The 13627-nt window shown below is 34.8% G+C and overlaps 2 protein-coding genes across 2 annotated transcripts; both read right to left on the bottom strand.

Annotated features, from left to right (window-relative positions):
* Positions 1–1378: 1378 nt before the first annotated feature.
* On the bottom strand, positions 1379–5845 carry LOC145677469 (uncharacterized). Its single transcript, XM_081747945.1, has 2 exons — positions 4143–5845; positions 1379–1615 (listed from the first exon to the last, which is right to left on the bottom strand). The coding sequence occupies exon 1, from the start codon at positions 4935–4937 to the stop codon at positions 4152–4154; it is 786 nt and encodes a 261-aa protein (XP_081604071.1). The 5' UTR covers positions 4938–5845; the 3' UTR covers positions 1379–1615; positions 4143–4151.
* A 2240-nt stretch (positions 5846–8085) lies between these two features.
* On the bottom strand, positions 8086–13090 carry LOC145677466 (uncharacterized). The gene is made up of 2 exons (XM_081747942.1): positions 10809–13090; positions 8086–8280 (listed from the first exon to the last, which is right to left on the bottom strand). Exon 1 carries the CDS (start codon positions 11601–11603, stop codon positions 10818–10820), a length of 786 nt encoding a protein of 261 aa, XP_081604068.1. The 5' UTR covers positions 11604–13090; the 3' UTR covers positions 8086–8280; positions 10809–10817.
* Between the last annotated feature and the right edge of the window lie 537 nt (positions 13091–13627).

Raw genomic sequence — 13627 nt, 5'->3', positions numbered from 1 at the left:
AAAATATTTCTACTTGAACAAATGAGACAGTCAGAGTAATGTAATTGGTCCCCATCTCTCAGGAGTAGGGATCTATGAAATCTAATATTAGCAGGTTTGAATTTGTTTCCGAAACATGTTATCACAAAGAGGAGAAGAAATATTCCAAAGGTGGATTAAGTAACCAGGAAAATACGGATCGATCTCAAAAATAATAAAATAATAGTACCCTTTAAACTAAAAGCCAAAGTAAAACGTACAGACCAATAATAATAGAAATATACTTCATCTTAACGTTGTCACTTTTATTCACAGAACGATGTATGAACAAAGTAATTAAAGTGTCCCAACTTTAAGTCCCAGGACCATGCACCTTGGCTGAGAAAGATGGTGATAAAGATGCACAAATCGGTGAAATGAATAACGCGGGAGAGCCACGAGAAAACCCACGAGGCTTAAATCGACAACATTAAGAGAGAGATAATGTATGTGGGAGCCGACTCAGTTTGCCTTCATGCAAACATACTAACAAACAACTGAAGCCTTCAAGTGAGCATTACTGTCTTCTTGTAAGAATATAATTTGATAACGAGTTTGCATTGAACTTTCAATACTGATACTATGTGTATAATCGAGAAATATATATTTGTGGTAAATTTCATAGAAAAAGAATTATTAATACGAAAATTAGAATGAGTAAAACAAAATGTTGTTAAATGGACAAGAAATGTCCTTTTCATTTCATTGTTCTTATTTACTGCTCTTTTGACATGAAATGTAGCAGATACACGTCTTTGCTGATTGTACACATACGAACATTATAAGAAATACCGGGCGAATTCGTTATCAAATTATATTCCTTCACAGTGGCGTATGTAGGGGGGCTTCAGGCTTAACCTCCAAAAATCATACTCACTATAGTAAAGTATATTAAATATCTTGCAGAACTTTCACATTTTCAGTCAAAGCCCCCCCTCCCGAAACAAAATCGCAAATACGCCACTGTTCCTACAGCATACCTATAGACATGCGACAACAATTTTGGACATGAGTGTACATGCCCAGTGCTGTACGCAGAACGAATAACGGGGTCAACCACTTGACTCTAATATATTCAAGAACAAAAACGATTTACTATTTACTGTAATACAGTAAATATTCATTTTCCCATATGCTGCTCAAAGGGACTCTAAACCCCAACCCCTGCGACCCACTCACAAATCTTGACCCTTAACCCACTCCACCCCTGCACAATACTGTAGTGCCGTACCTGGGAAGAGTGTATAGATCTCTAGAAAAAACTTAAAATGTGATACTATTACTCAAACTAGTAAATTTCTTGTGTAGAAAAAATTTTGAATGTTTAATGACCCAGAATCTGCCATAACCATGAATAATGAGAACTTTATCATAACGCACTTCAACGAATAACGCGAGACCCGTATACAAAAAGTTTGGAGGAAGCATTAAAATTAAATTACATACACTTGTGTGGAAATATATTTTTAATGATAATTAAAACATTAGAGATACTAGTATAAAATATAACATAAAAATCTAATATACAAAAATATACAAGAGTATGTGTGCAGAAGTCATTTAATCCTTACGGCGATATCGTCACACCTGCAAAAACCTGTAGAAGAAAGAAAAAAGAAGGATAAGAATTTACAATTACAAACCACAAACACACATACACACACAATATACATACAGGGTGTTCCCGACAACGTTTGGGAGCTGAATTCTGACATCAAGATAAGAAGAAAAGTACAAAACAACCTGGGTGCACTAGTGGAAACCAACCTGGGAAAAACACTAGTGGAAATTTACTCAAGCACTTTTACTTTTGTCACTGGCATAAGTCGTATTTACTATTATAATTATTATTATTAACACTAGCTTTGGAAAAGTCAACTTCACACTTCCACTTCCTCTTTCTTATCACCAAGTGTGATAAGAAAGTGGAAAGAAACCCAGTGGGTTAAGAAATACGGGAAGGATAAGTTGATGAATTGGTCTAGTGGACTAGTAATACATGAATTATGGGAAAAGATGATAGACAAAATAGAAAGAAAGAATTAGAGGATCAAATAGAGCCGTCGGAGAAGGTGTACTATGGAGTACAGCAGATGGACAATGCGAATATTAAGTGTAATTGGCAAACACCTAATTAAGAGTTTTATAACAGATGCGCGAAAAGAGAAAGTAACTACAGTAATTTAAAAAAAACACTCTTCAGATCCAAATAAAAGTTTACGATTACAGCAATTAAAAAAATACCTTTTAGAGTCAATTAAAAGTTTACTATTTGTAAAGAGAAAGTGGGCGTGTCTTGCATTCACATTGCATATAAGCTGTGAAAATTGCAAAAATTGGACATGTCCCTCATAATGTGTCTGATGATCGTTATGTTACATAGCCGAAACTGTAACATAAATATATAATCTTAAGATATATATACTGGTTTGGTCAGTTAGAGTTTTATTATCAATCAAAAATTCCTTGGTTGCCTAAACGATGAAAATATTTCTACTTGAACAAATGAGACAGTCAGAGTAATGTAATTGGTCCCCATCTCTCAGGAGTAGGGATCTATGAAATCTAATATTAGCAGGTTTGAATTTGTTTCCGAAACATGTTATCACAAAGAGGAGAAGAAATATTCCAAAGGTGGATTAAGTAACCAGGAAAATACGGATCGATCTCAAAAATAATAAAATAATAGTACCCTTTAAACTAAAAGCCAAAGTAAAACGTACAGACCAATAATAATAGAAATATACTTCATCTTAACGTTGTCACTTTTATTCACAGAACGATGTATGAACAAAGTAATTAAAGTGTCCCAACTTTAAGTCCCAGGACCATGCACCTTGGCTGAGAAAGATGGTGATAAAGATGCACAAATCGGTGAAATGAATAACGCGGGAGAGCCACGAGAAAACCCACGAGGCTTAAATCGACAACATTAAGAGAGAGATAATGTATGTGGGAGCCGACTCAGTTTGCCTTCATGCAAACATACTAACAAACAACTGAAGCCTTCAAGTGAGCATTACTGTCTTCTTGTAAGAATATAATTTGATAACGAGTTTGCATTGAACTTTCAATACTGATACTATGTGTATAATCGAGAAATATATATTTGTGGTAAATTTCATAGAAAAAGAATTATTAATACGAAAATTAGAATGAGTAAAACAAAATGTTGTTAAATGGACAAGAAATGTCCTTTTCATTTCATTGTTCTTATTTACTGCTCTTTTGACATGAAATGTAGCAGATACACGTCTTTGCTGATTGTACACATACGAACATTATAAGAAATACCGGGCGAATTCGTTATCAAATTATATTCCTTCACAGTGGCGTATGTAGGGGGGCTTCAGGCTTAACCTCCAAAAATCATACTCACTATAGTAAAGTATATTAAATATCTTGCAGAACTTTCACATTTTCAGTCAAAGCCCCCCCTCCCGAAACAAAATCGCAAATACGCCACTGTTCCTACAGCATACCTATAGACATGCGACAACAATTTTGGACATGAGTGTACATGCCCAGTGCTGTACGCAGAACGAATAACGGGGTCAACCACTTGACTCTAATATATTCAAGAACAAAAACGATTTACTATTTACTGTAATACAGTAAATATTCATTTTCCCATATGCTGCTCAAAGGGACTCTAAACCCCAACCCCTTCACGCATACTCCACTGTACACGGCACTAGATTAAATAACAAATATTTAAATCAGAATGATATAAAACAACTAATGCTAAGAGAAAACTGTTTAGAAAGGAATATTTTAATAATCACGACAATGTAGGTTAATTGTTTTAGAGACGGGTGCAAAGGGAGGATTTCGAGGTCTTAATCCACACACTTCACTAAAACAAGATATTATGAGAAAACAATTATTTTCCATATTAACATATGTATACTACGATCATGAAACCATATGAATACACCCCATCTCATGATAAAATTCACCATGCGACACTGTCTCGCACTACATGAAACGAACAGTGCAGAAACAATTTATGTTATACATCCCTTGTTGGAGACAGTGTCGCCTGTTGTATGTCAATCACATTGCATTATATCATCTAACAGTGAACTTTAATTAGTTTAAAATAAACCTTCAATAAAACTTACCATCAAATTTCACTTCAAGCAGGAACATGGCTGATGAAGAGCACGTCCAAGGTAGAAGACATTCTCTCCACATAAATCACATGGTGAAGACCTGTAGCAGTTGGATTCTTCATGTCCACGGGTGAAACAGTAGCTGCACCATTCATCTTCAAGAACTGAACCTTCCTCACTACTAAACGAAGATGGACACACCAGCGAAACATGTCCAGGAAGACCACATGAAAAGCATGAAATAGGCCGCCATGCACCACTAGTAAACCTAAATCTTCTAGAGAAAGCACGACGTGCCCTGAAGTATCTGCTTTCAAACCTCCTGGAAACACCATGAGGCCGTTCTTCAAGTCCAGACCGCAAATCACTCTCAGCAATATTATCACTTGACAACTGATTCCTGGCACCTTTCACAGAAACCTTAACCTCCACCAATCTCAGATTCTCAGGAATATTTTCCACAATTATAGTACAGTCATTACGAACTAAATTCTGATCACTAATCGAAACACTGTCTAACAAAGAAGTGACAGAATCAATGTTGTTGTCTAACTCTCTAAGTAACTCGTCACATAACTTAGGACCTGGTAGAAATGTAGAACCAAAACGATTAGCAATAAGAGAGAAATGTTTATGTTCTAAACTTGTCTTGTAATATGGAGACGGTATTATCCCTGCTGACACTTTAGATACCAGTATCCCATACAACTTTTCGTGATTTTCACTCCATCCGAAGTTATTATTGTGAGGATAATGCTGCCAGTCGGGATGTAATAATTCAAACACTTGCTTCTTGTTCTCCATTGCAACTCACACACCAATAACTTTCTGGACACGACACAACACCACAATTATTCAACACAAAGTGTGACATATCAAATTGTCACACCTTTTATAAAGTTAGAGATTGCAGAGGGGGAAGCAGCTTTAGCAAAAGTTGCACTTTCGGGAAAGGAAAACAAAATTCGACCAATAGGATCGCTTCTTCTGGATTATATGCCGTTCTATTGGTTGGAGTAGTTATAGTCTATGATGCTTATATGAGTAAGTGGAATATGGGTCTGGAATAAGATTGATTAACATTTTTCTAATAATGTAATTAAAAGCAATCAATATTAAAAGTAAAGAAACTGTAAATTGATGACAGAGAAATAAATGAACATTCAGTATATAAAAAAATGCCAGAACTTATTTTCTTATTTTCAATAAAGTACTTCATGTTAATTGGGTTATAGATAATTTAAAGGAGTTTCTTAATATTTTACTAAATCGGTTAGATATGTTCTTGGGAATTTAATGCTGTTAATGTACTGTATTTTGGTAGAATTGTGAGTTGATTAAAGCATCAAACGTATAAATTGCCGAGGAGTACTGGGACGTGATATACAGAAATAAGGATGGAATGTTCCCTCATTTCTTTTTGAAGAAGTGAGTTCTACTTTTGCATTTTATACACATTAATATGATTTAATTAATTTGTAGAGACTTCCAAAAGAACACAAGTAAGGAGAAGTAAGCAGAGGCTTGTCTTAATTTTAACTGGTGTGCACAATAGCTAGTATTTTCAGGATTCAGAATGTAAACAATATTCCGTCAATGTTTTTATTATTATTATATTATTTGCAGAAGTCATGGTATAGTATTCGTTGAGAACTTGTAGGTTATTTACAGAATTAGAGCACACACAGAATAGCTACAATTAAATCTAATAACTAATTCCATGTGATGTTTCCCATCAAACAGTTTTATGTGGAGAGTTATCAAAAGTATAAAATACACCTATTTTATAAAAGTAATAAGTATATACTAAAATACTATCCACAAAGAGGGGATTCTATATATTGACTTATTAATATTTGTTTCACAAATTACTGTACAAGAAGCCTTCCTTATCTATATAAGCTAAAAATTAACTTGTAAATGCCTGTTTACTTAGTTTTCTCCTCTAGTACATATTTTTATTCTTATTTTGTAATTCCAAAATCACTTTTTCTTTCTTCTTTTTTAGTATTAATTATATTTGTTTCCTTCAGTATAGTACCGTAATTTAAAAATATGAATACAAAAAATCAAATTCCATTTGTTAATTGGTAGTGAAATAAAATCTAGAAATCTTATTTAGCGCAAGAAGCCTTCTCGTTCACTAGAAACCGTGCTGTGTTGCAGAAGCACAGCAGGGGAAAGGAGATTCCCGCTCCAATCCCCGCGCCGAATGAACCTGGTCGTTGTATGCTTGCTGCAACACAATATAAATTAGAGACTTTGTGACGGATTGTTTCTCGCTTTTTAAAATAGATTAACGGAATGGACAGTTAAAGAAGAAAAAAAATATGTTATTTAAAGTATACATGGGAGTATTAGAAAGTATGTTTTTCCTGTTCTTTACTACTACTGCTTATTTTCTTTTTTAAATATTTTGGTCGTAGCGCAACGCTGCAACACTAACATTAGCCGCCAAGTGTAGCTTTTTCCCAAGCTGATTATAGACGATCAAACATTCCATCATAGATTGTATCAACTATCAAATATTTCCTCAAAGTGGAATTTGAACGTGTGTGATATCAAGTTCTATGCAATGTTTGAGCTCCTCCGTGGTTAAGCGGGTAGCGTACGCGCCTTTGGCGTGGGAGACCCGGGTTCGATTCCCGGCGGGAGCTCATGTGATTCGGATTCCACGTTAATCAGTAGGTCCACGTCTCATATAGCCTCGCTGCTGAAAGGGACGCTAAACTAAAATAAACTGAACTATGCAATGTTTGGCTTACTTACAACAGAGATACAACTGTTCTAAAATAGAACTTGTTCTATTTCTATCAAACACAGCATCAAAGAAAACAAACTTAGATCACTGTGCGGTGGCACTAAAATTCAATATGATGTGGACATGGAAAGTAGTTGAAATTATTTTGATACTTACTAATAGTATCCTGTTTTGTGTAACTATAAAATTAAAGAATATTAAGACTAAGTACCGCAGATGGCCTCCAGCGCCGTAACTTACAGTTTTCTGGGAGGGCAAGCATTAACATTTGGGCCCCCTCAACATTCTAAATTAAGCCCCTCTTCATCTTTATCTTACTCTTTGTGGGCCCTCCTCCACGGCAAGGTCTGCATGGTCGTTAGTTACGACCCTAGGTCCGTTCCATACATGACAAATTAATTGAGGGATAATATTGACAAATCTCAAAGCCATACGAATAAATATTATTTCTAGGGCCCCTAATCGTAGACGCTTTTTTTTATTGAAATGGGCTCACTAATAGGAATGATTACGAATAAGAAAATGAATTTCTATGGTCAATCGTTCAAGCACCGCTCTGTTACAATACCGATGGATCTGACTTTTACGGTATAAAATGGTAAAGTGTTTGTGATGGACCATATTATGATGAATTTAAATTTAATTAGCAGACATAATTATTTTCTTTTTGAATTACAGATACTTTTCAGTGGAGAATAGGATAAAATTCGAAAGTCACATATCAACGAAAAAAAAAACGAAACATTGCAAATTGGATTGTCTGGAAAGCTAAGCAATAAGTCCAATTGCTACTATTACAATTATAAATATCAATATCCAAAAGTGATTGAAGTTCTTTTTTCACTTAGATACACTCACTTTAGGTAAGTAACAAACGAAAAAGGAAGAAAATTTGAGACCTTGAAAGTAAATTTGAGACGTAGGTGCGTCACAATAGATCACGGCCTGTTGACCCACGACCCACTCACAAATCTTGACCCTTAACCCACTCCACCCCTGCACAATACTGTAGTGCCGTACCTGGGAAGAGTGTATAGATCTCTAGAAAAAACTTAAAATGTGATACTATTACTCAAACTAGTAAATTTCTTGTGTAGAAAAAATTTTGAATGTTTAATGACCCAGAATCTGCCATAACCATGAATAATGAGAACTTTATCATAACGCACTTCAACGAATAACGCGAGACCCGTATACAAAAAGTTTGGAGGAAGCATTAAAATTAAATTACATACACTTGTGTGGAAATATATTTTTAATGATAATTAAAACATTAGAGATACTAGTATAAAATATAACATAAAAATCTAATATACAAAAATATACAAGAGTATGTGTGCAGAAGTCATTTAATCCTTACGGCGATATCGTCACACCTGCAAAAACCTGTAGAAGAAAGAAAAAAGAAGGATAAGAATTTACAATTACAAACCACAAACACACATACACACACAATATACATACAGGGTGTTCCCGACAACGTTTGGGAGCTGAATTCTGACATCAAGATAAGAAGAAAAGTACAAACCAACCTGGGTGCACTAGTGGAAACCAACCTGGGGAAAACACTAGTGGAAATTTACTCAAGCACTTTTACTTTTGTCACTGGCATAAGTCGTATTTACTATTATAATTATTATTATTAACACTAGCTTTGGAAAAGTCAACTTCACACTTCCACTTCCTCTTTCTTATCACCAAGTGTGATAAGAAAGTGGAAAGAAACCCAGTGGGTTAAGAAATACGGGAAGGATAAGTTGATGAATTGGTCTAGTGGACTAGTAATACATGAATTATGGGAAAAGATGATAGACAAAATAGAAAGAAAGAATTAGAGGATCAAATAGAGCCGTCGGAGAAGGTGTACTATGGAGTACAGCAGATGGACAATGCGAATATTAAGTGTAATTGGCAAACACCTAATTAAGAGTTTTATAACAGATGCGCGAAAAGAGAAAGTAACTACAGTAATTTAAAAAAAACACTCTTCAGATCCAAATAAAAGTTTACGATTACAGCAATTAAAAAAATACCTTTTAGAGTCAATTAAAAGTTTACTATTTGTAAAGAGAAAGTGGGCGTGTCTTGCATTCACATTGCATATAAGCTGTGAAAATTGCAAAAATTGGACATGTCCCTCATAATGTGTCTGATGATCGTTATGTTACATAGCCGAAACTGTAACATAAATATATAATCTTAAGATATATATACTGGTTTGGTCAGTTAGAGTTTTATTATCAATCAAAAATTCCTTGGTTGCCTAAACGATGAAAATATTTCTACTTGAACAAATGAGACAGTCAGAGTAATGTAATTGGTCCCCATCTCTCAGGAGTAGGGATCTATGAAATCTAATATTAGCAGGTTTGAATTTGTTTCCGAAACATGTTATCACAAAGAGGAGAAGAAATATTCCAAAGGTGGATTAAGTAACCAGGAAAATACGGATCGATCTCAAAAATAATAAAATAATAGTACCCTTTAAACTAAAAGCCAAAGTAAAACGTACAGACCAATAATAATAGAAATATACTTCATCTTAACGTTGTCACTTTTATTCACAGAACGATGTATGAACAAAGTAATTAAAGTGTCCCAACCTAAAAGTCCCAGGACCATGCACCTTGGCTGAGAAAGATGGTGATAAAGATGCACAAATCGGTGAAATGAATAACGCGGGAGAGCCACGAGAAAACCCACGAGGCTTAAATCGACAACATTAAGAGAGAGATAATGTATGTGGGAGCCGACTCAGTTTGCCTTCACGCAAACATACTAACAAACAACTGAAGCCTTCAAGTGAGCATTACTGTCTTCTTGTAAGAATATAATTTGATAACGAGTTTGCATTGAACTTTCAATACTGATACTATGTGTATAATCGAGAAATATATATTTGTGGTAAATTTCATAGAAAAAGAATTATTAATACGAAAATTAGAATGAGTAAAACAAAATGTTGTTAAATGGACAAGAAATGTCCTTTTCATTTCATTGTTCTTATTTACTGCTCTTTTGACATGAAATGTAGCAGATACACGTCTTTGCTGATTGTACACATACGAACATTATAAGAAATACCGGGCGAATTCGTTATCAAATTATATTCCTTCACAGTGGCGTATGTAGGGGGGCTTCAGGCTTAACCTCCAAAAATCATACTCACTATAGTAAAGTATATTAAATATCTTGCAGAACTTTCACATTTTCAGTCAAAGCCCCCCCTCCCGAAACAAAATCGCAAATACGCCACTGTTCCTACAGCATACCTATAGACATGCGACAACAATTTTGGACATGAGTGTACATGCCCAGTGCTGTACGCAGAACGAATAACGGGGTCAACCACTTGACTCTAATATATTCAAGAACAAAAACGATTTACTATTTACTGTAATACAGTAAATATTCATTTTCCCATATGCTGCTCAAAGGGACTCTAAACCCCAACCCCTTCACGCATACTCCACTGTACACGGCACTAGATTAAATAACAAATATTTAAATCAGAATGATATAAAACAACTAATGCTAAGAGAAAACTGGTTAGAAAGGAATATTTTAATAATCACGACAATGTAGGTTAATTGTTTTAGAGACGGGTGCAAAGGGAGGATTTCGAGGTCTTAATCCACACACTTCACTAAAACAAGATATTATGAGAAAACAATTATTTTCCATATTAACATATGTATACTACGATCATGAAACCATATGAATACACCCCATCTCATGATAAAATTCACCATGCGACACTGTCTCGCACTACATGAAACGAACAGTGCAGAAACAATTTATGTTATACATCCCTTGTTGGAGACAGTGTCGCCTGTTGTATGTCAATCACATTGCATTATATCATCTAACAGTGAACTTTAATTAGTTTAAAATAAACCTTCAATAAAACTTACCATCAAATTTCACTTCAAGCAGGAACATGGCTGATGAAGAGCACGTCCAAGGTAGAAGACATTCTCTCCACATAAATCACATGGTGAAGACCTGTAGCAGTTGGATTCTTCATGTCCACGGGTGAAACAGTAGCTGCACCATTCATCTTCAAGAACTGAACCTTCCTCACTACTAAACGAAGATGGACACACCAGCGAAACATGTCCAGGAAGACCACATGAAAAGCATGAAATAGGCCGCCATGCACCACTAGTAAACCTAAATCTTCTAGAGAAAGCACGACGTGCCCTGAAGTATCTGCTTTCAAACCTCCTGGAAACACCATGAGGCCGTTCTTCAAGTCCAGACCGCAAATCACTCTCAGCAATATTATCACTTGACAACTGATTCCTGGCACCTTTCACAGAAACCTTAACCTCCACCAATCTCAGATTCTCAGGAATATTTTCCACAATTATAGTACAGTCATTACGCACTAAATTCTGATCACTAATCGAAACACTGTCTAACAAAGAAGTGACAGAATCAATGTTGTTGTCTAACTCTCTAAGTAACTCGTCACATAACTTAGGACCTGGTAGAAATGTAGAACCAAAACGATTAGCAATAAGAGAGAAATGTTTATGTTCTAAACTTGTCTTGTAATATGGAGACGGTATTATCCCTGCTGACACTTTAGATACCAGTATCCCATACAACTTTTCGTGATTTTCACTCCATCCGAAGTTATTATTGTGAGGATAATGCTGCCAGTCGGGATGTAATAATTCAAACACTTGCTTCTTGTTCTCCATTGCAACTCACACACCAATAACTTTCTGGACACGACACAACACCACAATTATTCAACACAAAGTGTGACATATCAAATTGTCACACCTTTTATAAAGTTAGAGATTGCAGAGGGGGAAGCAGCTTTAGCAAAAGTTGCACTTTCGGGAAAGGAAAACAAAATTCGACCAATAGGATCGCTTCTTCTGGATTATATGCCGTTCTATTGGTTGGAGTAGTTATAGTCTATGATGCTTATATGAGTAAGTGGAATATGGGTCTGGAATAAGATTGATTAACATTTTTCTAATAATCTGATCACTAATCGAAACACTGTCTAACAAAGAAGTGACAGAATCAATGTTGTTGTCTAACTCTCTAAGTAACTCGTCACATAACTTAGGACCTGGTAGAAATGTAGAACCAAAACGATTAGCAATAAGAGAGAAATGTTTATGTTCTAAACTTGTCTTGTAATATGGAGACGGTATTATCCCTGCTGACACTTTAGATACCAGTATCCCATACAACTTTTCATGATTTTCACTCCATCCGAAGTTATTATTGTGAGGATAATGCTGCCAGTCGGGATGTAATAATTCAAACACTTGCTTCTTGTTCTCCATTGCAACTCACACACCAATAACTTTCTGGACACGACACAACACCACAATTATTCAACACAAAGTGTGACATATCAAATTGTCACACCTTTTATAAAGTTAGAGATTGCAGAGGGGGAAGCAGCTTTAGCAAAAGTTGCACTTTCGGGAAAGGAAAACAAAATTCGACCAATAGGATCGCTTCTTCTGGATTATATGCCGTTCTATTGGTTGGAGTAGTTATAGTCTATGATGCTTATATGAGTAAGTGGAATATGGGTCTGGAATAAGATTGATTAACATTTTTCTAATAATGTAATTAAAAGCAATCAATATTAAAAGTAAAGAAACTGTAAATTGATGACAGAGAAATAAATGAACATTCAGTATATAAAAAAATGCCAGAACTTATTTTCTTATTTTCAATAAAGTACTTCATGTTAATTGGGTTATAGATAATTTAAAGGAGTTTCTTAATATTTTACTAAATCGGTTAGATATGTTCTTGGGAATTTAATGCTGTTAATGTACTGTATTTTGGTAGAATTGTGAGTTGATTAAAGCATCAAACGTATAAATTGCCGAGGAGTACTGGGACGTGATATACAGAAATAAGGATGGAATGTTCCCTCATTTCTTTTTGAAGAAGTGAGTTCTACTTTTGCATTTTATACACATTAATATGATTTAATTAATTTGTAGAGACTTCCAAAAGAACACAAGTAAGGAGAAGTAAGCAGAGGCTTGTCTTAATTTTAACTGGTGTGCACAATAGCTAGTATTTTCAGGATTCAGAATGTAAACAATATTCCGTCAATGTTTTTATTATTATTATATTATTTGCAGAAGTCATGGTATAGTATTCGTTGAGAACTTGTAGGTTATTTACAGAATTAGAGCACACACAGAATAGCTACAATTGAATCTAATAACTAATTCCATGTGATGTTTCCCATCAAACAGTTTTATGTGGAGAGTTATCAAGAGTATAAAATACACTTATTTTATAAAAGTAATAAGTATATACTAAAATACTATCCACAAAGAGGGGATTCTATATATTGACTTATTAATATTTGATCCACAAATTAATGTACAAGAAGCCTTCCTTATCTATATAAGCTAAAAATTAACTTGTAAATGCCTGTTTACTTAGTTTTCTCCTCTAGTACATATTTTTATTCTTATTTTGTAATTCCAAAATCACTTTTTCTTTCTTCTTTTTTAGTATTAATTATATTTGTTTCCTTCAGTGTAGTACCGTAATTTAAAAATATGAATACATAAAATCAAATTCCATTTGTTAATTGGTAGTGAAATAAAATCTAGAAATCTTATTTAGCGCAAGAAGCCTTCTCGTTCACTAGAAACCGTGCTGTGTTGCAGAAGCACAGCAGGGAAAAGGAGATTCCCGCTCCAATCCCCGCGCCGAATGAACCTGATCG

Source organism: Thermobia domestica, unplaced genomic scaffold, assembly GCF_964235325.1.
Source record: "Thermobia domestica unplaced genomic scaffold, izTheDome1.hap1.1 HAP1_SCAFFOLD_898, whole genome shotgun sequence".
Taxonomy (NCBI): Eukaryota; Metazoa; Arthropoda; class Insecta; order Zygentoma; family Lepismatidae; genus Thermobia; species Thermobia domestica.
The sequence above is the reverse complement of the archived record's forward strand: the minus strand, read 5'-3'. Positions and strand labels throughout refer to the sequence as shown.

Excerpts from the sequence above, each read along its gene's own strand:
- LOC145677466 (XM_081747942.1), bottom strand. The coding sequence starts at position 11,603 with ATGGAGAACAAGAAGCAAGTGTTTGAATTATTACATCCCGACTGGCAG.
- LOC145677469 (XM_081747945.1), bottom strand. The coding sequence starts at position 4,937 with ATGGAGAACAAGAAGCAAGTGTTTGAATTATTACATCCCGACTGGCAG.